We start from the raw sequence: 26,241 nt of genomic DNA, 5'->3' as shown, positions 1-26,241 counted from the left end.
CGGATTTTAAGTAGGCGGTTCATGATGCTTAATCAAAGGCTGGATTCATTGATTTGGAGGCATCTTATTTCCTTGTGGATCTTGGTGTGTATGTTGCAGATGAGGATTTTTCCTGATATTTCTTATATGTCAAGGTAGTAGTTATAAGATGTGACCAAAAATGTTCCTTATGTGGAAGGTTGATGTTTATGCTTAACCAGAACTAAAGATTGAGCAACCATGAATATGCAAAAGTGTAGCACGGCACAAAAGTATTTGATAGTTCCCTTTGAATTTAAGTGTAACTCCTTTCTTTACTCTTTCTGCCCATGTGGGGGTGGGGAGGTGTTATTTTCGAAACTCAGTAGAAAGCTGCAGCCACCAAAAGGCATACGATTGAGATTTGAACTAGACCTTTCCATTTAATTAAAGCTATATGCATTTAGACAGTATGATGTGTCATTATTTTTCCTGATTTCTTTTAGTTATGTGGAAACCCAGTGCTGTCTCTTGTATGAATTAGCCTTAATCGCATTGATTTGTGACTGTCGGTTTGTTAGCCTTAATTTAGTACCTCATTCCCACGGGAGATGGGGCTCACTCAGGACTCAGACTCCTCTGTCCCCAGGCTCTGTGCTCTCTGAAAGAATGAGCTGGGATTCTAGCCCCCAGCCCCTAATAACCGCAAGAAGCAAAGCCAGCACCCTGGGAAGGCAGTAAAGTGGACTTCTAGACACTCCAGCTTTCTTGGAATTCAGAGTCTTTAGTGTCTAATAGGACATGTCAGGGTCTGTTGATGAGCTAGTCGTTGTTACTGCTTTTTGTTTTCTTGTGGTTCCTAGTCATTTGGCATGACTTGGAGTTAGCAGGAAATGGCCAAGGGGACCAGCTGTGCTGCGGGACCATCATGAAAGCATTGACAGGGCAAAATCCTCAAGTGCTCTTCCCTTGAGTGTTCCTCTGGGATGGAACTCTCGTGCCTTTCCCTGATTCTCCGTCCTTTTCCACTGAGAGCTAAGTGTGATGGGCATCCCCTTAAATGGGGGAAAGCGAAGAGGGAGCTGGGAATACATTAGCCCGACGGCATTCACTTCGAAGCCGGACTTTCTCAACGACCTCACAGGGGCCCTCGTGCCTTTGCCATATATCTCCTTTCCTTGTAAAGACTATCTTGTCAAGGAGAGTCAGTATGTCCATTGACTAAATCTAAGACTCTTAGCAGTACCTATCTTCCCCCCGCCCCCCCCAAATCCTAAATTCGGCCAAGGCAGGCTCATTAGCATGGTACATACTTGGATGCCTATCTTTTATTTTTCATTTAAAATATGTATCATTTCCGTGAGTGTGTATCCATGTTTCATGGACCCAAAAGTGGGACAGATGGTCTGACCATGGGAGAGATATTTGAAACGGGGACCATCGCGGAAAGTTTAGGAACACATGGTCGTCCCAGAGATCCATCAGCATAAGGCGTTATCTCTTTTGCCTTATGCCAGCCTTTTCTCTGGCTTTTTTTCAGCTTTTTATCAGGAGGTTTTCTAAGAGCCTTCTTCTCAGGTAGATTCAGGCCAGTTTTCCATATTCGCTTGTAAACGATAAGGTCGTCTTTTCCTTGCTCCTGGTAGACACAGGCATCTCTAGCAATGAAGGAGAGCCCGCTTTGAAATATGGATCGTGCAGAGAACACCTGAGAGCTTGCTGCAGCCAGGGGGATTGTATTTCAATTGTTCTCTGGAAACCTGGCAGGAGGGCTCCGTGTTTCACAGCCCGCAGCGTCCTCATCAAGTCTCCTGCCTCCCTTATTAAGAGCTTAATTACAGACGCAGCTTACTTCATTGCTGGCGGGAAAGAATTCAGTTTCTCTAAACTGTGTCTGTTTTTTGGTGTGGCAGGTGTAATCATGATGAGATCATTTCTGGTTTGTTTTCTTTCCCCGGAGGAATTTTTTTTTTGAGGGGGAGGAGTACCGTTCTTAAGGCATGAGTTCATGGGCTCCTAAGAGCGCAGTAGTCATGACTGTGCTTTGATTTTACAGAGAGACCCTTTCTTGTGAAGAAATCAGAGCGTTTTGCATATATAATTTCTTGACTCCTCATGGTGTTATTATAAAGAACATGTTCATTATCCCCGCTTTGCAAGTGGGGCAGACAGAGGCACAGAAGGCAGTGATTTCATTGCCGTAAGTCTTAGAAGATGAGGACGGAGAGGGGCTCTGATCCATGAATGTATCAGCTTTGTGTCCATACCTCCGTCCAGGGTTTCCCCACTGTTGACATTTAGGGCTGGATCATTTTCGTTGTGGGGACTGTCCTGTGTGGTGTGGGAAGTTTAGCAGCCTCCCTGGCCTCTACCCAGCAGCTACCAGTAACAAGAGCACACGTGTGTGTGTGTGTGCACGCGCGCACACATGTAATAACCAAAAATGTCTCTGAACATTGCCAAATGTCATCTCTCAGGGACACAGCCCCACCCCCCAACCCCCATGCCCCCCACACACACCCCCAGTGGAGAATCACTGGTCTAATCTTCCCTCATTCCTTCTGCATAAAAATAACTGCCTTACTGCTTACGGGTCTTAGGTGATGGAAGTACAGAACTACAACCATAGACCTGTTTGGCCATCATTTTATCGTGGCTGAGGCTGGATGTACTGTAACAGGTCCCAACCAAAAGAAAGCTTCCTCCCATTCATTCAAGCAAATAACCACAAAATACTGAGAAGCGCAGGGTCTCACGAGGTCACAGGAAAAACCACCAGACCGTCTCTAAGGCAACCCGAATTCTCGGACGTCTTCCTTTGGCTTCATTTTCCTAAGAGTCTTCTTATGTTGCACTTAGGCCTTGAAGACAGCTATGTCATCCTCACAAACTGGTGTGTCCTGTGTGTGTGGAGCAGGAGCTTGTCTATATCCCCGGCCACCCAACACTTTCATCAAGTTCATTTTGAGGTTTTCTTCTCCCCAACTTGCTCCTGACATCGTTCCTCTCCCTTCCAGTTGAGAAGCTGCAGCATCTCTGAAGATTCTGTCTGGAGGAATTCCCACTGGGGCTCAGCAGGTTACAAACCCAGCTAGGATCCATGAGGATGTGGGTTCGATCCCTGGCCTCACTCAGTGGTCAGGGATCCGGCGTTGCCGTGAGCTGTGGTGTAGGTCGAAGATGCGGCTCGGATCCCAGGTTGCTGTGGCTGTGGCGTAGGCCAGCAGCTGCAGCTCTGATTCGACCCCTAACCTGGGAACCTCCATATGCCTCAGGTGTGGCCCTAAAAAAGCAAAAAATAAATAATAACAAAGATTCTGTCTGGAGACAACTCTGCAGTCGCAGTGCAGATGGTATGTGATCATATACCCTCTCAGCCCAGGGTACAAATCCATTTTTTAAAAACTCTAGGGAGACCTCACAAGTTAAGTCATCGAGAAGAGTTGCAGTGAGCAGTGGTACCCAGGCTACCTCGGTGGGTCCCGGCTGGGAGGCAGATGCGCTTTGCCAGTATGTGTCCACATTGGCATTCGTGGGTTTTGATGTAACTTCATACGTTAGGCACTGCATCCCTTGGTGCAGGAAGTTAAGATATCTGGGAATGTAAAATAGATCTTTTTTTCCCTTCTGTCAGATAATTCATTAGATGTTATGAATTGTGTGTTTTGACTATTGAGAAATAATATGGTTTTTGGAACAGACTGTAATATTATTTGTGGACTGGAGTCTCCTACTCCTTTATAACTTAATTCTTCTTTCACTTCCCCAAGTACCTGGATGTTAGAGGAATTTGTCTAGACAGGCAGATAAATGTGACTCGGTGCCAGTACTGTAATGCTGGCTGGAATCCAGATGGTTGTTTTATTGTTAATAAAATCTATCTTTTGGGTGAGTGGGTGTCAGGGCTTCATCATTATTTGGCGCCTGTCAGATTTATCTAGGGACGGACCCTTGAAAAGGATTTGTGCCTGCCCTGTGTTTTTGATCCTTTGCCAATACTTAAATCTATCAAAACCAGGCAACCTGGGACAAATGCTTATAAATTCCAAGGCTTAATAGCAATGGCACTAAATTCTAAGCTGGAGAAGGTTCTTGGGAATCACATCCTTGTCCAGTGGAAAAAAATCCCAGATTACGAGGGGAACCAGATGCTTGTCCTGGCTCTGGTGATAATCTAGTAGGAGACCCTCCGGGCTGTAAAACAGGACTGTTGGGTTAGAATGGTCACTAGGCTCCCTTCTTAGCCAAGTGGGTTTGGTCACGTCGTGAGTGACCTCTGGTTCTAAGTGCCCACGGGAACCTGTGTGTTCTCCCACCTTCTTTCTGCCCCTCAGGAATCGCTCAAGAAAACCTCAAAGACACAAAAGGGCAGAGAATTGAACTCTTAAAAACACGTGGACTATTGATGATCATCAGACTTGTGAGGAAAAGCTGATTTATTCTTCTCAAATACAGTCAGCAATTATCTCCTCCTCCACAAGCAGCCAAGAAGTAATAGAGGGTAGCCGTAAAGTCACACAACAAACCCATGGACACACATGCTTCCTAACCACCCACTGGTCATTTTTCTTCTGTGAAACAGAGGCTTTGCTCTAAGCTTTCAGTGCTTTCTTGGTAAACAAATCCCACCATATGAATGTTTCTGTCCTGCATCGACCTTAAATCAAGGATGAATGTGTGGCATTTATTCTAGGGCAGGAACCCAGCACCTGAAGAAATACTTCAGATCGTGTTACCACATCTGATCCCATAGAAACTTTTTTCTGGGATCCAGTTATCCAAATCTGCAAGGAGCATCACCTCTCATCATCAACTCTCCAGAAGTAGTGTCCTTTTGGTGTAGGAGCCACCAAAGAACTGCTGAGCTCTGAATGATCCCCTGCCACACAGGAACAGGCCAGTGTGGAAGGAATGTTAAGATCCCCAAACCTGGGAGCTGCGGACTGGCACAGCCCCATCCGGGCACGTCAGGGCTGCTGCACATCAGAGAGGACCTTTGGGAGATGAGAGCCTCACGTCACGTTTCTTAAAGCCTCCCCCACTCAGGAATGCTCAAAAGAGAAAGCTGGGCTAACGTTCACAAAGCTGGAAAATCTTAGAAAATGTGAGAACTTGGGGCAGAGTCAATGACTTGACTATTTAGAGAGAGTCCAAGATACTCATGTTAAGCTTTGTGGCCGCCATAGGGATTTAGAAGCACTTTCCAGAAAATGTAAATCAATGCTGAAATGTGGCCTCAGTGCCAGAGGGGTCTTTGGTGGCAGGTGTTGGACACTTGTCTCCAGGGCTCAGCATGACTAGGGACCAGCGGGACCGTGCAGATCTCCTGCTGCCTTTCTGTGGCCAGTGCTGATCACGTAAGCGAAGGTGTGTCGGCTCGCAGTTGACAAATATTGCTCAGAAAGAAACCTGAATGCGCTCTGCATCATATTTTCTAACTCCTCAGCCTGAAGGCTTTGTGTCTACTCCTTAACAATCTCCAGAGGATTCAACTCTTAAAAAAAAATTCAGCATTCCAGATATCATCCAATGAAGGAACCCAGGTGTAAACCAAGTATTCCAAGAATGAAAATCCAGACACTTGTAGATACCCACGTCTTCTGACTCTGGCTGTTTCCTTCTTTGGGGAAATTCCACGTCCCCCTATATCCTTAAGACGATGATGGAAAGAAGCCGAAGGGGTTTGATGGCTCTCAGATGGAGGCTGATTTTTTTTCTTTTTATGGCTGCACCCATGGCATGTGGAAGTTCCCAGACGAGGGGTCACATCTGAGCTGCATCTGTGACCTACACTGCAGCTCACACAACCCACTGAGTGAGGCCTGGGGTCGAACCCACATCCTAACGGGCAGATTCTTAACCCTCTGAGCCACAACAGAAACTCCTGAAGCTAAATTCTTCTGTTTTTTTTTTTTTTTTTTTTTTTTTACTGAAGTATAGTTGATTTACAATATTATGTTAGTTTCAGGGGGTATAGCAAAGTAATATATATATATGTTTATAGCTATACCTTTTTTCTGATTCCTTTCCATGATAGTTGATTCCAAGATACTATATTCAAAATCTTGTAATAAACCGTAATGGAAAAGATCTAAGCTGACTTTTGTCGGCAGCCATAAAAACGCAGGGTCCTTTCTTTCCCTTTTCCACTGTGTCCTGAGACTGACCTTGGTGATACTCATCCCTCAGCCACTTCCTTTAGAACCAGTTTCCTTGACAATGGCCATTTCCTCTTTTACTGCATGTGTGTGTGTGTGTGTGTGTGTCTGGGGGGCTGGGTGCAGGAAAGTCACGTTGTTGGGAATGTGGCAGCCCTGAGGCCTTGGCAGGAGCTCCCGGGTGATAAATATAGAGTGAAGTAAAATAATAAGAGGAAGCGGGGCCATTGATGATGCTATGTCGCGGGGTGGGGGTGGGAGATGGGTGACACACCAGCAGTTGCGTCTCATTTGTCTCCAGAGAACAGCATGAATGGTCATGGAAATTATAAGTCGCACCTCTCCGCCTTTGGAAGAGCAGATAGTTCCCCTGGCAGTAGGAGTAATAAGCTTTCCTGACATGTTGATAGCAATGGGAAAAAAGGGCAGGGGCCAGCCGGGTGGTATGGAAGCGGTCATGTGACCTCGCGGTGCCTGCTGTCAGACGACACAGCATTTTCTTCCCAGTCCTCAGGCAGAGCTTGGGAGCCAAACGTCCCGGTGAAGCCGAGTGGTGCTCAGTGTCCTGCCGCCAGATGTGGGCTGCTCCCCTGAAAGGAGCAAGGGCTCTTGCAGAGGCCATTGTGTTTAATCAGACTGGGCTGGTCGGCTCCCCTTGGCCTTCCTGTTTGCTCAGTGCTGTGGACACTAGATGCAGGCTCCCCATCCACGTCACCATCCTGTTTTAACAGGGAGGGGCGGGCCCTTTCCTGCTCCCCGTCTCCCACCTTCTCTGGCCCTCAAGCTTGCGTGACTTGGACGCACCATTTCTCTTTCTGATTCGGTTAGTTCATGTGTCTCTCTGAACATTTTAACCAAAGATCTTGCTAGCGTCTCGAGAAAACCATGTCACCCTCTCTGCAGCGAACCGGGAAATCAGAGTCCAGAATCCATTTCAAGTTAGTGAACCCTTAAAGAGTGTGTATTATGTATGATTCAGGCCCTGGTTCTGAAAATGCCGAGGGAAGAGCAGCGTCCCTGCACGTGAGTTCCTAGTCTCGAGTGACATAAGGCGAGCGGTCGTGTAAGAGATTCTACTACAGAGAACCAGAAAGGGAAACCATGAGAGAGGCTTGGGAAAGGTAACGCCTCTGGTTGTTGGAAGATGGGTTTTGAGGTGGGAAGAGGTGGAATGCAGGGAAACCAGCTGGGAAGCAGTTGCCGTCTCCCCCTACCCCCAACAGAGTTGCTGGGGGCCCGCACGAGGCGTGGCAGTGCGGAGGGAGAGCAGGTCCCCGCCGACTGGGGTTCAGGCTGCGAAGTGACTCAGCGAACCTCTGAGGCTCCGACCATGGGCAGCAGTGTGCATCCTGGTGACTAAGAGAGGACAGGAGAAGGGGGGTTTTGCACTTGTTGATTCAGAGGTGAAGATGCTCATTAGGCAATGGGAAGCATGGGTCTGGAGTATAGTGGAAACATCTAGGCTGGCGCTCTGGGTCTGACGTTTACCTGTGCCTTTAGATGCCCTTGGCATGGCTGCAATTTCCTGTAGCGCGCGAGCTCCTAGAGGAGACAAAGGTGCATGAGGGAGTTCCCGCTGTGGCGCAGCAGAAACGAATCCAACCAGTATCCACGGGGATGTGGGTTCGATCCCTGGCCTCGCTCAGTGGGTCAGGGATCCTGCATTGCCGTGAGCTGTGGTGTAGGTTGCAGACGCAGCTTGGATCCTGCGTGGCTGTGGCTGTGGTGTAGACCAGCAGCTGCAGCTCCGATTCGACCCCTAGCCTGCCGAACCTCCATACACCGCGAGTGCAGCACCCCCCCCCCCCCCGCAAAAAAAAGAAAGGTGCATGAAACCTCTAAGAGAATAGGAAAAAAATTAGTCTGTGCAAGAAAAGGAAGACGAGTGGTCATGAAAGCGAGGGGAGAGGAGAACCGGGAAGTCGAATCATGGAAGCCAGGACAGTGTCAGGGAAGAGGGGGTGGGATCGAGGCTCCCAGAAGCGCCCCTCGGGTAGGGTTCATGACTCTAAGCGAGATCTCCAGTGCTGATTAGATCCACAGCTTTCGTAGCACACGCGTCTGACTTTATTAAATACCGTCCTACTTCTGGAGCTAGAGAAGGAGGCCTGCATTCCTAGCTTGGCTCTGTGACCTTCTTGTCAGATGACTTGGCAAATTATTAACTTCTTGGGCCTCATTTTTCTCATTTGTAAGGTGAACGAGGTGGACTATAATTGTTTGAAGTTCCTCTGGCTTTCAGGTTCTTGCCCCAACTGCGTTGGTGCTTTGCCAAGCTCTAGCTGCATTTCTGACTGCCACCCTCTGGAGACGAACCATGCCACTGGATATAGAATTACAGAGCTCTCTTATCTCTCCTTGATGTGTTTCCGTGCTGACCTTTCCTGCCCTGGAGATAAATATCCCACGGAGGGTGGGAGAAAGAGTAGGTAGGCCTTGAATAGACTAACTGCCTCTCCTGGGTTTTTCTAAGATGTGCAGATAATCACCTTCTGACGTTGTGGCCTTAAGGAGTCACAACTCTGCACCCTCCTCCTTCTCCTAGTGGGAAGTTAACTCTTGCTCTGCCTCTTGATGAGCTGCCTGGGCACTTTTGATGAGGTGGTTCATGTTCTGGTTGAAGTTACTTTTGCTGTTATCTTCTTACTAAGCCCTTGCCGTAACACACCGAGTCCTTTCAAAAGCCACATGCCTTTACCCACGGTTTTCCCCGCTTTCTGGAAGAAAAAGGAATGGATTGGCCTCTGCTGGAATCTAATGAGATTTATCCATAGTTTGTCCCGTAATAGCATTATGATTAATTTAGTATTATTATTTCGCCTCAGAAGATCTCTCCACTGCAGCCAACAGTTTCATTATTGCTGTTGGTAGGCAAATACTTGACGAGAGGTTGCAGTGACCAGAACACATTCTTAATGCGGAGAAATAACACTTCAAGATACAGTTCTCAGCGTTTCCATTGTGGCTCAGCAGTAACAAACCCGACTGGTATCCATGAGGCCGTGGGTTCCATCTCTGGGCTCACTCAGTGGGTTAAGGTCTTCGTGCAGCGACGGTGGCTTAGCGTTCTGGAAAGAGAGCAGTGCCAAGAGACCGTGGTTCTGCTCCCATCTCTGACTCTGACAGTGTGGTCCTGGGCAGATGACCAGCTGGTCCTCCAGGTGTTCTCTGAAGGTGTCCGGAGCTCTAACCTTCTGTGTGAGGCTCTGGCTCCCTGTAGCCAGGCGGATATTGAAAAGCTTAATCCCGCGCTGCCGAGGCCGAGAATAACTATCAGCGAGTGCAGAATCAGGCTGGCGCGGGTGCCTCCACTAGCCTCCAAGCTCTCTTTCTAAATCGCAGTGTCCATGGGCCGTGGGAGGGCTGCTGGGGAATCGTGGACAGCAGGTCAGAGGACGTCACCCACGGCACCTTCACAGGAGGCTCTCCGGGCTTTCCTGCAGAAGCAGCTCTGCAGGCGGGTCTGGGAACATGAGCGTGCTGCCTAGCAGGTATGGGAAGGTCACTGGGACAGGGGACAACGAACATCCAGAACGGCTCTCGCCCTGGGATTTCCTTCTGCCTCAGTGGACGTGGCCCAGGGCTCGACTTCAGTGCCTCACGGAGCTCCGTGGCGGTGACCCAACTCTGAATGTCTCGAGCACATTTATGCTGGGGTCTGCAGTCCTTCACCCTTCTGCTGTTTGGAGTCTCTCTTCTTTCTGCCCTTTGTAGCCAATATCATTGTACAGCTGTCCACCCTCAGCTTCTGATTGCGTCCTGGGGCCTCCGAACCAGCCATTCCCAGGTGTTGAATAGACCCTGGCAAAGGGGACCAAGACCAGCAGGGTCAACTCTCTGCTCTGGCATCATCGTGCCACTCTGGTGGCGTCAGTCCCTTCAGATCATCTAGGTACAAAGAACCAAAATCCCTGTCCTCTTTAACGCAATAACTTTTTAAAAAAAAGTTGCTTGGAGTACAGTTGACTTACAGTGTTGCATTAGTTTCAGGTGTAGAGCAAAGTAAATCAAATTAAATCAGTTGTAAGGACATGTATATGTATATATGTATATACATACACACACGTATAAATATATGTACATTTACATGTATGTGTGTGTATGTACATGTGTGCACGCACGCACACACGCGTGCACACACGCAAAAGATGGAGGAAGAGGAAGATGAGGGATGTAAGGATTGCGACATACCCTGACCTGGTTCCACCCACCAGGGCACCATCCTGCGTGGTTCTGTCTTGATGCTTGCGAACTTTTCATTGTTAGAAGGAACCCGAAGCCTCCCAGCATCGAAATACGAGGTAAAACCTTCGCGGGGCACACAAAGCCCTAGGGTTCCCTCTAGCTTCCCTTAGCGCTCACGCGTCCACCTCAGAGATTTCCTGGATGGGAAAACCGTCAAGAACAAGGGCTTCCACCTCATCCGTAAAGAGCATCACCAGGCTTCCTGGGCACTGACCTCTGGGGGGTTGTCTCCTCTCCCCGGGTGAAGCAGTTGCACTGGCTAAGAGGAGCTTGGTGAACAGAGTAGTAGGCGCCTCCCCCACGACTGACCAGGGGGAGACCCCTCACACGGCCCCTCCCGGGGAGGGAACCAGCCCGCAGGGCAAGACCGGTGGTTATGAGACGCAGCCCGGGGGAGGTGGTTAATGTATGTCAGTGAGAAAGGAATGACAGGCATGAGGCTGGAAGATCAAATCCACATTTTTAGGGATGAAAACAGGGGGCAGAAGTCCAAACAACAACAGCCCCAGATTCCACGGACGTGTAGTCACAGCGTGCTCCGGCCCCGTCGGCAGCCCTTTCTCGCACAAAGGACCATCATCGCAGTGACGCCCAGTGCGTCCCCACATGTGCGTGAAGCCCGAGAGCGCTCGCTCTGCGTTTTCCGAGGCTCTTGGATTTGCAACGTCCCGACTCCTCTGTGTGCTGGGAGGGAGCAGGCCTGGCTGGGGCGAAGGCTGCCACCGCGCTGCGAAACAGTCCTCCGGCCAAGAAATGAAATGTTCGGAGCCTTTGAAAGGCTTCCAAGAAGGTCAGCGTGTACCGCCTGCCCGCTCTCTGCTGAATGCCTCCTTTGGCCGTCTGCTGAGTACGGAAAGTGCCAGACAGGCCTTCGCACAAAGAGAGAGAGTGTTTGGGGCCCGTGAAGGGGGCAGGCAGAGCCTTTCCAACGTGAATGGTGAGATTCAAGAAGTAGGAAATGAAGCGGCAGGGCGAGGAGGGGCCCTCAGGAAAGGCAGAGGACAGGCCCAGTGAGGAGGAGATGCCCGCCACCTACCCCTGTGCCATAGCTTCTTCATCGCCTCGGGAGGCATAGAGCACAGTCACACTCACTCAGGCTTGGTTCCCATAGAAAATCGCTTGCTTGTAGACGCTCCCTGTATCCAAAGACCTCTCGATCCACAGCAAATAAGAGGTCGGAGGCCCTGCCAAGGCAGACAGCAGCGCGCTTCCGTTTCCATGTTAACAGGGAGTATAAATGCCATTGGTGCAGTGTGTTGTTGGGGACTTGCTTGCCTCTGTTTATTTATACACACACACACACACACACATAATGTACTATACACATTTTAATATATATTTTCATGATAAATACCTATCGTTGTGCATTTGAATGTCTGGGAATATTTTATTCCTTCAGCTGGGGTTGAGAAAGGAAGAAAAATGTTCTGCAGAGTGAACCACCTCCTCTCTGTGCTCCTCATAATGCCTTGGCTCAGCTCTGACTGCTGGAGGAAAGCACTCCTGTGGTGGTGGGAGCTTGTCCGAAGAGGCGGTCTGATGTCACTGGTGGCAGACACAGGGCACATGCATCTGTCTCTTGTCTGTGCCATCTGGTTTTCTCCTTCCAGGCGATCGTTCACACCCCTCTCTTCTTTCCGGGAAGTGTGCCTCTCCATAAGAGCAGCGGCTCTAGGTCTTCCAGGGCACTGAGCGACCGTTCTGACCCGGCTTCCCTCTGTCCCTTCCTTCCTAGAATCTTATGGCGAGAGCCTTATACGACAATGTCCCAGAGTGCGCTGAGGAGCTGGCCTTTCGCAAGGGAGACATCCTGACGGTCATAGAGCAGAACACGGGAGGACTAGAAGGATGGTGGCTCTGCTCCTTGCACGGCCGGCAAGGCATTGTCCCAGGCAACCGGGTGAAGCTTCTGATTGGCCCCGTGCAGGAGACCTCCCCCAGTCCGGACCAGCCTACTTCTGGACTGATGCACCAGACCTTCAGCCAACAGAAGCTCTATCAAGTGCCAACCCCCCAGGGTGCCCCTCGAGACACTATCTACCAAGTGCCACCTTCCTACCAAAATCAGGGAATTTACCAAGTACCCACTGGCCATGGTACCCAGGAACAAGATGTATATCAAGTACCACCTTCAGTGCAGAGAGGCGTAGTGGGGGCTAATGGTCCCCACTTAAGCAAAAAGGTGAGTGAACAACAGACTGGATTTTTGTTCCTACTTATTTTTTTCTCACTGCACTTGAGGTGTGTGTGTGTGTGTGCGTGTGTGAATATTCTTAAATTAAGAACTTGAAGTTTATAAGAAGTACATTGAAGAAGTAAGTACCTCTTCTAAAAAAGTAAGTAAATCTTTTAAGAAGTAAGAATATCTAAATACCCTCGCTTGGGCATTGTGGGGATCATTTTTCCATTCATTGATCAGCAGAATTTTCTTGAACTGCTACCATGTGCCAAGTACCGTTGATCCATAACCACTGCAAGTTCCTGAGTTATTCCAGGTCATACCACCTCACTGTTGCTCTCCATCTTTCTGGTAGACCTGTTTTTAGACCGGGTCTCTGCACTCAGTTTCCAGTCTTTTCTATTTCTCCTTTGAGTGGTATGCGACACCAAATTTTGCACAAGCTGATGAAGTAGCAAGGGCTCTCCTTTCACCAAAAACTGAGTCATGACCCCACTGACCTGGCTGCACAAAGAACTCACCAGAAGTGGAAGCAGCAAAGGAGGTGGGAGTGGATCACGCCAACCAACTTGCTCTGGAGAGTTGTCAGCTTCAAGGTTGACTCATTTAAAACATAAAGACTATGGAATTTAGTTTTGCTGGCCTTGCAAATAATTCCTATCATGATGCTTGAGGCTGTGGGTGAAAGAGCGAGCTAGGGTATTTAGGAAGGCATTCTATTAAAAATTTGTTTAAAAAGAAGGAATGGATAAGCAATGAGGTCCTACTGTACAGCACAGGGAACTATATTCAATCTCGGGATAGACCACGATGGAAGGTAATATAAGAAAAGGAGTGTAAATGTAGGTATGACTGGGTCATGTTGCTATACAGCAGAAATTGGCACAATATTGTGAATCCACTTTAATTTTTAAAAAAGCACTCTATATAATTCCAAATGCCGTAATAATGTAAGATAAATAGAAAATCATCGAATGAACTTTAAGCCTCTAGTATGCTTTTGATGCTTATGGTACAGCGATGAATCAAAGAATGGATGTGGCTTCCATGATACTTACGCAGTAGTGGGGAGATGTAAACAAACACTGAATGTCAGGTGGGGATCATCCTGTGAAGATGTCCATGAACCTGTAGTGGGTAATAGCCAATGGGAAGATGATGCTGATGCGAGCCTTGCGAGGAAGGGCTTTTCTCCTCCATTTACTGGCAAATTCCAAGATTCTTCAGTGGAACCAGCGAGGGTTGGTATTAAGAAGGGACTCATGTAACAGAATAAGAAAAGGTCCCTGAATTACAAGAGGAAAGATGCAGTTAGACACCAGCAAGAGCTTGTTGATGCTTAGAACACGACGTGTACGACGTGTACGTATGCCCTGCCTTAAGAAAACCTAATTTCAGACCTAAATTCAGCGTCTGAATTTACAAAGCTATGTAAATTAAGGTTATGTACATTTTGCATGATGATGGAATCCTGTTTTGGAAAAAAGGGTGGGGGGAGATCTCCTGTTGGATTCCTTAAATAACAAAGTCATGAATGTGTTTTCAAATGACCTTTTATACGAAACAGTTTGTTTTCCATAACGCCACTCAAGAGTGTGTGAGCCCAGTGTATGTACATTAGGTGGAATTCCTCAACAAGTGAACAGGTTTCCAACTCGTGTTGCCCCAGGACAATGAACCCTAACTGGAGGTCGTAGACTTCGCCCGTGACCTTTCAAAGTCCCTCTGACCCCAGGGATTTCAGATTCAGAGGGAAAGCCAAGCCAGGACCCTGTCTCCAGAGGGAAAGAAGAACAGTTGAAAGGTGTACCTATAAATAAACAGCTTCTCTCGCTCTGAGTCCTGGCTGTTTGCACCTTAAAAATAGCCCTCCCTCATCGGAGCTGGTTGGGGGGCGGGGGTACAGGAAATGCTTGGCTGAAAGGTGGTGGGTCTAAACTTTCATCACAGTTTATTTTGGCAGGAAGAAGGATATGTTTTCCTTTTTAGACTCAACCTTTTTAGTTCCAAGTCTGAAAAGTCTAAAACGTCAGACTTCTTCCCATTTTATCTGTTGTAACTGGACTGTAGATTGGCTTGCTGACCCTCCATCCGTGTAGAGGGGAGACTTGCCGCATCTTCCCTTGGATCAAGGTTGGGGTGCTGGGGTTACCCTCAATGTTTTGTTAGTTTTTTTTTTTTTTTAATTCTGAAATCACCGAGGAGTTTCCCGGTGGCCTAACGGTTAAGGATCCAGCATTGTCACTTCCGTGCCAAGGGTTCCATCTCTGGCCCGGAAACTTCCACATGCTTCAGGCACAGCCAAAAAAATAAATAAAATAAAATAGTAGTAAAATAAAGTAAAATAAAATCATTGGAGCATTTTCTGTTGAGAAAGAGGTAGGTGGCTCCTGCAAGAGGAAGCCAACTTCCCAAAAGGAGCTCCGCCAGCCCTTCCAGGGATACAGCAGACCTGGGGGTTACCAACGCTCAGGAGCAGTCGGGGTCTGAGGTGGTAACAGGGCGAGGCAGGAGGACAGGTCCTGGCCCTTTCCTGACACACACCAGATGTTCCCCACAGCACACCTGACGTCACCTTGAAAGTCAGCTTGGTGCTACTGCTTCTCTGGGCTGCCACCTCCATCCTGTCTGCTGGCCCCCTGGCTCACAGCCCCAGGGGAGGGGGCTTGCCCTCTTCTTTCCTGTCTTCTCCCTCTCCTCCTCCTTCATTTCTCTCTCCCTCTTCTTGCTCTGTCTCTCTTCCTTCTTTCCTTCTTCCCTCCCTCTTTCCTCCCTTCCATCCTTTAGAGTGGAGAGGGCGTGGCTGCTGGCAGGTGATTTTAATCTTCTAAGTAACAACAGCTGCTTTAAAAACTTCCATCAGCATCTCCCTTGGTAGGCTTCTGACTCAAGATCTTCTCAATGGGTGAGACTCATACTAATGATTTAAACCAAGGCCCCAAGAGTTAATCCCAGTACAGGGGGGAGCAGGCAGGGATTTTTATTTTTTTATTTTTGCTGGTTTTTGAGTTCTCCTTGTAGCAGTTTTCCTGACTTCCTAAATAGCCCCGTACCCATTTGTCTCTTTCAGTTTCCCATCTGTAAAATGATAGTGACCTTAGAACTGGACAGTCCTGATGGTTTAAGCGATAGTCCTTAAAAACTCTTAAAGGAGGGAAAGAGGAGGCAGTGGAATCTTGCTCTGAACCCTAAAGTGTGGTCCTAAAATTTTAGGGAACAGGAGTTCCCGTCATGGCTCAGCGGATTAAGGACTCTGACGTTGTCTCCATGAGGATGCAGGTTGGATCCCTGGCCTCGATCAGTAGGTTGGGGACCCAGCAGTGCCGTGAGCTGCAGTGTAGGTTGCAGACACAGCTTAGATGTGGCATTGCTGCGGCTGTGGTATAGGCCAGTAGCTGTAGTCCACCTCGACCCCTAGCCTGGGAACTTCCATATGCCTCCGGTGCAGCCATTAAAAAAAGAAAGAAGGAGTTCCCGTCGTGGCGCAGTGGTTAACGAATCCGACTAGGAAACATGAGGTTGCAGGTTCGTCCCTGCCCTTGCTCAGTGGGTTAAGGATCCATCGTTGCCGTGAGCTGTGGTGTAGGTTGCAGCCACGGCTCGGATCCCGCGTGGCTGTGGCTCTGGCGTAGGCTGGTGGCTACGGCTCCAATTAGACCCCTAGCCTGGGAACCTCCATATGCCGCAGGAGCGGCCCAAGAAATGGCAAAAAGACAAAAAAAGAAAAAAAAAGAAAAAAAAGAAAGAAAAAAAACCCTTCAAAAACATAATAATCACCTGGACAAGTAGGGCAGGTGAGCTGAAATGCAGATTCCCACCCCCCAGAGTCTAAGCCCAGGGCCTGGGAATCTGCATTCTAGTGAGCTCCTTGGAGGGTTCTGGGAAGGGGGTCCAGGACTGCCCTCTGAAAAGCCTGTGACAGGGCCGTGAAGGGAGCTGGATGTGTTCCAGTCTGTGATTCGGGACTTTCCACAGTTAAAGATTCCCTTGATGTTGCTACAGACTGTGGGCTTCAGAAGTTTCATCCCCCACGGTTTGTTTTTTTTTTTTTTTCCTACTAATGAATCACTTAGGAAAAAAAAAAAAAAAGACTGAATTCTGCTTTGTATCAATTCAGCTTCGCTCTCCGGGAAACTCCAGACCCTACCCACCTTCTTGCATCTCATCCACATAAAATGACATCCACCACTTATTAAGTCAGGGTTAGAGAAAGAAAGAAAATCATACAATCCCCACCCTTTCATGAAACAAGAAGACAGCATGAGTACTGTGAAAAGAGCCTGGGCCCCTGGGAGAAGGCCAGCTCCTGGTTCTGTTTCTTTATAGCTGTAAATCCCTTGGCAGGTTACTGGGCGTCTTCAGGCTTTAGTTTCCTCATCTGTAAAATGGGAATAACCGTCACTACCTCCCTGGGTGGCTTGGAGAATCCAACACTGTGTAGAAACCACCTGGCCCAGAATTTCACAGAGCAGGGGCTTAAAAAAAAAACTCGTGCCTCTGGGCTTTTGTTTTTCTTTCCTTTCTCAGAGTTTATTTTGAACGGATCAGCCCTGTTTGTGTTTCATACTCGGCACCAAATATGCAAATACTTCATTGCTAGCATTTATGCTGTCCCCTTGGAGTGTGTGGCTCTCTTCGGGTCTACAGAAATTTTGCACAGAATGGAAAAAACTCTCAGAGTTATCTGGAAACCATACAGACCGACACCTTGACTTAATTTCATTGGTCTTTTTCACTCCGGGTTTTGTGTGTTCAGGGCCGTTTTATCCATTAGGCACTGTGGGCCGAGTGCCCAGGGTCTATGAGAACCCTGGAGCGCTGAATAAAAAATTTTGACTCCGAAATACGAAACACAAAAACTGCAAATAGAAATTAATAAGCCTTTAGACAAAAGTGCAGGAAACAACATAATGTCACCCTCATTAATTGTTGCATTTAGACGCCTTAACCATTTTATTACATGTGAAAACAATTTGTAGGTTAGATTTCTCTCACTTTGCAAAGACTTCTAAATATGCCCTGCAATTGCCAGGAACTCACAGGCAATTCTAAATTAAATGAGTTACTCGTAGTCCAATAATTTGAAAAGCTGAATTATATTTTTAAAAGGGTCCTCTATTAAAGGCAAAAATTGTACTTAACACGGGACTCTGATTTGGTGGGGATGATTTAGAAACCAAACTTCAAAAGCCTAAGGTCTACAGAAGTCTAAAAGAACTTAATCTCTCTACTTCAAAGATCAAAAACTACCACTTGAGTTCATCCATTTTGTGCCTGATTTTCACAGGGCATTATTTGTGTTTCTCTGATAATTCTTTGGGCATGTCGCTTTTATTGTAACTGGTGAAATTCGATTTGCTTTGCATCCTTGCAAAGATCAGTTTGGAGCTAAGTTATAAACTCCAGTGAGGCAGGCAAGGACCATGGCTGTCTCTTTACTGCTATAGGCCAAGTTCATAGCAAACCATCAGCACACAGATAACTGCCAGTGAGTGAATGCACAGGCAGAAGCAAGAAACAAATCATTTAATCTGAGTTGCCCTTTAAATAAGCTGAAAAGTGGTTCTGATCGTATCACCACTCCACCACCACACACGATTCAAATCCCGTGTCCAGCTCATTAGTCTGTGTGACATACGTCAGATTATATACGGTCTTTTATCCCCAGAAGGGTCTTGGAGAATGTCACCATCTGTTTCCTGTAATCAGAACTACCTGCTCACAACAAACGAGCATTCAAAGCATGAAAGATGTGAAGTTCAGCTTTTCTGAGGACCTAACTTTCATGCTTTTTGCCCAATTTAGACAACAAGATTAGTTAACACTTCTATAGTCACGAGAGAGGTGAACCACACTTTTTCTACTGAGGCACAGAGTTTTCATTATATGTGATATTGTTTATCTACTGCCTTTCCTCCTTTAGTTTACCCATGAACTCCTATTCATACTTTAAAACCCATTTCAATTGTTCCTTTCCTCTGTGAAACTTTCTCTGCACCCCAGCAGTTTCTCCTTTTCTATGGTCCCAAGTATGTTGTAGATTTCCCTTAATTTCAGTGGAGCTCATGGGCTCATTAAAACATTAATGGCCCAGCATTACAATGTATCATGGCCTAGGATGGGGTAAGTCCTGCTTCGGAGGTGGCACTCAGAAAAACTCAAGTAATATTCAAATTTAACTAAACCCCATGACATCATCTTTAAAGACCATTTCCTACCTTCCAAAGTGAGACACCGCCAAACATTGGCAGGAAATGATTCAAAGATTTTAGCCAGGTCTTCCAGGCCCATTCCTTGAAAGGTAATATAAGAACCATAAATAGTTTAAGCTACAACGTTTGTACCTTCTTAGACGCTGAGTCATCATAAGTTACACACAGGCACACACACACCCAAAGCCATTGGTTAGGGAACCAAGGGCTTCCTTTGTTGGGATGTCAAGCGTTGTGAAATCCAGTTGCCCACAGCAACACTCAGATACCAGCCGACTGACTTTTATATATTGGCAGTATGACTTGTCTCTCAACAGGTAAAAATAGAGTGAGAGGAAATGAAAGCTCCCAGAGCAGATAGACTCTGACTTCACCTCACTTTCCTTTGTCCCCTTTATACACACACACACACACACACACACACACACACCCATAAGTATACACCCTGAAAAATATTCGAGAGAATCAATTTGACAGGGCAGAAGGTACCTCCAGTTTCTTCACTTATAAACTCAGTAAAATCCAACTGTGTTCCAGAATTTTTGCATTTCTATATAATAAAGTATAAAGATAATCCTAAATTCAATGAATTTTTCCCCTTAATACATGGCTCTTTGGGCTCTGCCGTGAAGTGGACTTTCACCTAAAATCTTTACCCTCAGGAGTCCAGATAAAAGTTGTATCCTACACAAAATTGGAGGCCCTTGAGCGTTTCAAGGCTCCATGACCTCACTTTCACAAGGAAAAGTATCTCTTCGCAGTCAAGCCACCCACGCCGGTGGAAGGAACAAACCCTAACACCTCCTTAAACGTGAACAAAGGTCTTTTTTGTCTGGTCAGTGCCAAGGCCTTGAAACTCAGTTGCAGTTGGTTATAAAGCTCATAGATAACGCATCTTTCTAGGAGTGATTTAGTAACTTGTAAACTCACACCAAAGCCAACAGAGATCTGCCTTCCTGCCCCAATGATCTCATGCTCCATGACTGTGCTTATCAGAGAGGAAAGGTCGGCGTCATGCGTTGTGTGTATAATATCTGGCTCAGTGGATGGGGCTCTGTGGACGGTGCTCTGTTTGTGAGGGAGAGCAAAGAATACATGCATCTTGTGGGCTGGACGGTAAAACTTACTATTGGTTGGACGCATCTTGTGTACGCTGTGCAAAATGCAGAGCTAGATGCCGTCAGAAATGCACTCAGTTCTAAACAGTGGTGCCATAAACCTTGTTGTCCAGGTCCATGTCTAGAGAGGTGGGGTGTGACTCACTTAGGACGGTATGCCTTCAAAGCTCCAATGCCGGTAACATATAAAGAGCACCAAAAAGTCCCCTCTTTAAAGGGGACCACCCCCCCCGCCATAGATCAGTTTTAGAAGCAAAGAATCCTTTAGCGAGGCCATGATCCCATCTGATTTATTTGAATACGTTTTAGGAGATTTGGTTTTCTTAAAGCATGGTGTGATTAAACCAGTCCTTTCTCAGGACAGTTCACTGTTTTCACATTTACTACCAATCAACTATGTCACCTTCCATATGTTACTAAGTTACTCGTTTTTTTAAGATCACCATAGACCTAAAGTGGGGGTCCCCTGGGTCCCCCGCAGGTGCCTTTGAGCTTTGGCTGCACATTAGGGGTGTTATGTATATCATCTCACCTAATCTCCCCGACAGCCTCATGGGGTGTTCAACAACCCCCCTTTACAGGGCAGGGATCTGAGGTCTGAGTGGTGAACTTGCTGAGGGACATACTTCTAGTAAGAGGCAGGATTGATATTTGAGCCCACGTCTGTCTGAGTCCAAAGCTAATGATTTTTACATCCCAGCTAATGGTTGGTGTTGCCAAGCCCTAAAATAAGAGGGCATATTTAAACACTGCGGGAGCACGTCCAGCTCACCAGAATCCTGGGTGCTAAAAAACATCTCGTTGGCCAGAAAGAACTGAAGTCACTTCCAAAGGCTCGTACCTCAGATCCAGGAAGGACCCTGCATGCTGAGGGAGGCTGAGTTAAGCACCATGAAGATCCCCCGCCTCCTGGCCAAAATCACCTGCTGAGCCTCAGAAGGCCTGATCCGGTCATGAAAGCCCTGTATAGACTGTGCTTCTGCTGAGAACACTGCTATGTTGGCTTTTCTCTGCCATCAGAAGTACCACCCTTTCAAATGACTTCAAATTGCTGCAAGTGGATAAGTTCATTTAACCAGATATAATCAAATCTTGCAGAGCCAGCTTGTCAGTGTGCCACAAAAAATAGGATTCCCGGATTTCAGATTTGCTTCTCGAATAAGGAAGTAACTCTCTTTAGGAGTATTTATTTGCGAAGTTAGGGAAGCAGCACATTTCTAATCTGTCAGACCGTGTAGCCTATGAACACCATGCAGCCAACAGAACATTGAGGGTAGGACCCAGCTAACCGCAGTTCTCCCTCGTGCCCTTTCATCAATGAGCTGAATAACCTCTCTGATCTTGAGGTCCCTCGACTGTGAAATGGGGGTAGGGTTGGATTATCACTAATGGTCTTGGCCAAAACTTTATGATCCAGATATCCTCATCGGATTCTTTCCCAGAGTCGCCGGAAGAGTTGAATAAAATGACCTGCCCTGGAGATTCTTTAAAAAGAAGAAAAGACACTCAGGTGTTGGTATACATTTCAGTTGGCCCCTAGGTTTTGGCTTATCCTTCTCATATCCTTCCTTGAGGAGCCTGCCCACTTCTTACCTGGAAGCCAGTGTCCCTTAGAAGACAGGCCCATGCCTTAGAAAGCAGGGAGCAGGCAGGGGTGTGGGACGGGGCCCACGGGTGCTGAGCAGTGGAGTTTGCAGGCCTGGTCCCACACATGAAAACACTTCCAGGAGCGTCATGTGGAGAACTCTCATCCCTGCTCTGTTCCCAAGAGCTAAGAAGTGCATTCCTGGAACCCCTTTTCTATCCATGTTCCTCTGTTTACTCCTCTCTGCAGGGCAGAGGCCCCTCGTGGGGCTGATGGCTCTTGAAATGATAGCCCTGCCTCAGCCCTGGGTCAGCCCCTTGCAGAACTGGCGCCTCGTTCTGCCCCGAGAGCCCTTTGCTCCATCAGCTGTTGCGTCTTTTCTCCCAGTCCAGCCTTTCCTTGGAAGGAAACCACCCACAGGCACTCGGGTGCAGAAGCTCTCACCCCTTTCCTCTTTCCACCGTCACATGTCCTCGGGGGCGGTCTGTGGGCACCTCTCTAAGATCCAGTTCAAAAGCTAGATTTAGTGCTCAGCCCTTTGTTGAATTTCTTTGGGCAACAAAAGACTCAACATGCTTGGACTTTTTATGGTTTTCATTCAAAGACCCTTTCGGTCCCTGGGATACAAAAACCGGCTGTGCTTTGCCCGGCTCTGTTGCTGGCTGCATTCAGCTTTGGCCAGAGAAAGGTCTCAACCACTGGCGGAACCCAGACGTCATTTCCCATCATGTTCTTTCACGTTTAAATGCTTCTAGCTGCTCTTTGGCGCTTGGTCACTCCATAACTAAATATTGCTTTAGCACTTGCTACACAAAGAGCTTCCTGAAAGCAGCAGGGGAGACGGGCTCGGGACCTAACAATCAGGCAGTGTTTGCATGGACTGGTCTGCTGCCCAAATGCTGTGTCAAAGGAAAGCGACCCAAGTGCCCCGTTCCACTTTCTGAGCTTCCAGTTGTGACTTTTTCCTCATTTGAACAAAGAGCCTACCCGTGATTTAGACGCGGCTCGCAAAAGGCTTGGTTCTAGCATTAAGTCAGATACCAAAATGTCTTTGAGGGAAAGTCGGTCACCTCCTGAAAAGAGACGGGGAGAGAAATCTTGATGAGCACAAGAGAAGCATCGAGAAGAGTTAACCACGGACGTGGCCCAGGAGGGTGTATTTTTAAGGCCAGACTCCGTTTTCATTATATTGTTGCTATGCAAGTAAATAAATGAACTCACTGCTACACCCAGGCTGGGCAGAGAGAATTCATAGAGAATTAATCAAGCCAGTGTAGGCAGCATGTGGCTTTTCCTCCGGTCAGAGAAAAGCAACGAGGGATCTTGGATTTTAAACGGACAAACCCCTATAACTTTGCAGTTTCTGAAAATGGGATCCAAGTGCTAGAAGCGGGCACTGATAACACTGATGCTGCTTTTCCTAGGGTTTCCTTTAACGGGACAGGGTTATGCAGTTCATGGGCTTTAAGACAAAGAGGTTATTATAAGATCGAGTAAATACTGTGGTGGCTCTGTTAATGCTTTTTAAGGACATTTAAGTGAAATGAGTCCTTTCCAACAGGCAGTTTTGGACATCGAAATACTCTTGTTAAGGCCCGAATCCCAGAGATAGTATAAATAAAACAGCCTGTCGGAGGCTTAAAAAGAGACAGGAGGCAATCTAATTTTACTTTCCACATATGTCAAGAAAAATGCAAATAGATGACTGCTAATCAACGAGGCCTACTTTTGAACTCAGATCATCTCAGAAGCTGTTAATGGCGAGGTGGTCAATCCGTGCTGTCCTCGTTATGGCACAGTGGCCCTTTTTAACTCCTCGTCCATTACCCCATGACATTTCCTGAGCACCACCTGGGTTGCTGAGTTCTTGACCAGGCCTTGGGGGCAGAACACCAGGAGCTGGTCACACCTCCCTGCTTGGCTGGATTCATGGATAAACTCCCCTGGCCAGTCATCCAGGCGTTATCTCAGTATCCAGAAGGAAAGGATTGGACCATTCGGGTCATTCCTCATGCTGCTCTGGATTGTAGCGACTTTGCCCCAAGATTAAATCATGGGACACAGAAACGAAAACAGTTACAAGACTCCTCCCTACCCCTCCCAGGGGGATTTCTTGTTATTTTCTAAAAGTTTGCTGTAACTATTTTTAAAATTCAGTGTTTGTGATGTCATGATTTTTGATACATACCTGCACGTAATGTCCAACTATGAATCATCATGATAATGATAATAATAACAAACACTGGCACAGGACCGATGCTGCCAAGGTTCCCTGGGCTCCTCCCCTTCCCATCTCGGCCCCGCCTCCACTCCACCCAGTTCGGTCTGTCGGGAGGATTTTTCTGCATCCTTTTTACTGTTTTTGTTCTTCCTTTGGGTTGCCGGTGCCCTGGAAGAAGGGAAAGAGTCAAGACAGGGTCACGTGTTGGAGGAGAGCGATGAGACGTTGTGATAAGTAAGGGGGCAGAAGGGAGCCCCCTCAATGGCAGGACCCCCTTCATTGACTTTCACAGGGCTGTGGGGGGCAAGGAGGATCTGCCTCCACTAATGGCACAGCCTGTGCCCTTCCCCCTTCCCTCAGGGCACCCCTGAACTGAGCATCATGCTGAAGCTCACTGACCACACGGTCTCTGCTTCTGCTATGTCCCATCCCAGGTGCCCACCGGCCCCGCTGTAGGAGGCAGAGCTGATGCCCAAGGGGGCAGTGGCCACAAGGAGACTTGCTGGGACCTTGGGACAGGTGATACCACAGGAACAGAAGTTGTCTCAAGAGAAAGTGTTTTGCTTCTAGACATTGCTCTTGGGTTTGAGACGTCACCATCTTTCTCTTGGATAAATACCTTGGTCTCTCAGGCTTAGAAAGCCATCCCCGCCCTTCCCGCTGCCCGGGGTTTTCCACTGGTGTGTCTCGTGCTGTCATGGTGAGAGCTGTGACAGTGGTAACACTGATAGGACCAGAGTAAAAGAGTAACCCAGGTAAATCCACCGTCTGGTCACCAAGGGCCAAAGTCTCTTCATGTACTGCTTTGACCTGAAATTCCCATCGCCTCGTAGCCCTCCCTGGGAACATTGTATGCATTTGTGAAGAGTCACTTCTTTCCATAGGACTTAATCTAAGAATGCCTGGATTTTGTTTTCCCTCCTAGTTTAAGCATGAACTATTTTGAAAGCAAACAGCCCTGCGATCTGCGATCACCAAGACGCAGACACCCTCCTCGCATTGGGAAGAAAGCAAAGAACTGGCTATTGTTTTCTTGTTTCCGTGGCCTGGTCTTCCGCATTCCTGGTCTCCTCGGTTGTGGGTTGGACATTGTGTTTTTTAAAAAATATTTGTAGAAATAATTTAAGTCCTTTAAAGATGTCCTCTACTTCCAGACAGGATTTGACTTCCTCCTGCCCGCCGCATAAGCACACATAAATCTAATTTCAGGCTTCAAGACATTCTTGCCAATTCTGATGACTTAAAAGCTAGCTTCAGCCTGTACAAGGGAAGGGTCACTTCCAGTGAATTCTTCCTTAGCCCTAGGCTCCCAGCCCAAAGTGGGGGATGGTTATCAGGTCCCCACCTTGGTGAGCCCTCATCCACAGACACTGAAGAACCACAGTGTAGCCTCTCAGACCTGTTTGAGATCAGCAAATGCCCCCAGAGAAAAAACAGCCTCCAGGTCTGGGCTTCCTTCTATGAGTTCCTTCTCCACTCTCCAGTTTTGACCTGGTAATTCTTTACTATCTTTCAAAGGAAGATAGTAATGGAGAAGATTTCTGATGCCCTGGAGAAGAGTTTTCATATTTTCTCCTCACTTTTTTAAAGCCGTCTTCAGTAGAATGGTTGATCTGAATTACCTAGTCCATGATTAAAGTTCAAAAGTAAAAAAAATCTGGAGTTCCCTTCGCGGCTCCGTGGCTAACGAACCCAACTAGGATCTCTGAGGATGCAGGTTTGATCCCTGGGCTCACTCATTGGGTTAAGGATCTGGCGTCGGGCAATGCCTGAGCTGTGGTGTAGGTTGCAGACGCGGCTCAGATCCTGCGTTGCTGTGGCTGAGGTGTACGCTGGCAGCTGTAGCTCCGAGTAGACCCCTAGCCTGGGAACTTCCACATGCTGGGGGTGTGGCCCTAAAAAAAAACAAAAAAAAAATGTAAAATCTGCATAACCTAGGTAACAATTATGATAACAATAGCTAAGGATTTATGCTATGCCAGGTACTTTGTACTTGATCTCACTTAATACTCCTGATAGCCTAGAAGTTACACTCTTTTTGTTTTACTAAGGAGGAAACTAACTTATAATGGACAGATCCCTTGACCATGACCTCACAGCTACTAGCTAAGTGGTGGAGCCAGCCTCTAGATCCAGCTCTGCCTGGGTGCAGGTTATATCCCCAATCGCTCCCTTCATCAGACCCAATCCTTTCCATGAGCCAAAGACCCAATGTGGCCGAGGCTCCTGGTACAAGACTACATGTGACACGGGCCTGTCGTGTCTTTTCACACTTAGAGGAAGCTTGACTCCTGTTCCTTTCCAGTGTATTTCCCTTCTGATGTTAAGGTAAAAAGCAGAGTTTGTTTTCATTTCTTTTTGCAAAACTCTCCCATATGTTTCTGGCTTGTGGCTAAGAAGAGCACAGGTGTTTGGGTCACATGGAGGCTCTAGACTGGGGAAAAGGAAACTATCGCGTGGCCCTTCTTGGCCTCCACCCAGTCATGCTTTCCACCAAAGAGAGATGCAGGTGATAATTCCTCCATGGCTTCTGAGCTTTCTACTCTACCGAACATTCGGTCTGTG

General features: G+C 47.5%; 1 protein-coding gene across 4 annotated transcripts in view; it reads left to right on the top strand.

The window, feature by feature from the left end:
• Nucleotides 1–26,241, top strand: part of NEDD9 (neural precursor cell expressed, developmentally down-regulated 9) — a 286,215-nt gene that overhangs the window by 246,233 nt on the left and 13,741 nt on the right. For 3 of the 4 annotated variants that reach the window (XM_047795755.1, XM_047795754.1, XM_047795753.1), the window contains one exon: nucleotides 12,097–12,543. The exons of the other annotated variant lie outside the window; for it this stretch is intronic. In XM_047795755.1, coding sequence (XP_047651711.1) covers nucleotides 12,097–12,543 — 447 coding nt within the window. The remainder of the gene's footprint in view (nucleotides 1–12,096; nucleotides 12,544–26,241) is intronic. 4 annotated transcript variants of the gene reach the window in all.

The sequence above is a fragment of the Phacochoerus africanus genome, chromosome 9 (genome assembly GCF_016906955.1).
Source record: "Phacochoerus africanus isolate WHEZ1 chromosome 9, ROS_Pafr_v1, whole genome shotgun sequence".
NCBI lineage: Eukaryota > Metazoa > Chordata > Mammalia > Artiodactyla > Suidae > Phacochoerus > Phacochoerus africanus.
This window is presented reverse-complemented; position numbering and strand designations above follow the sequence as displayed.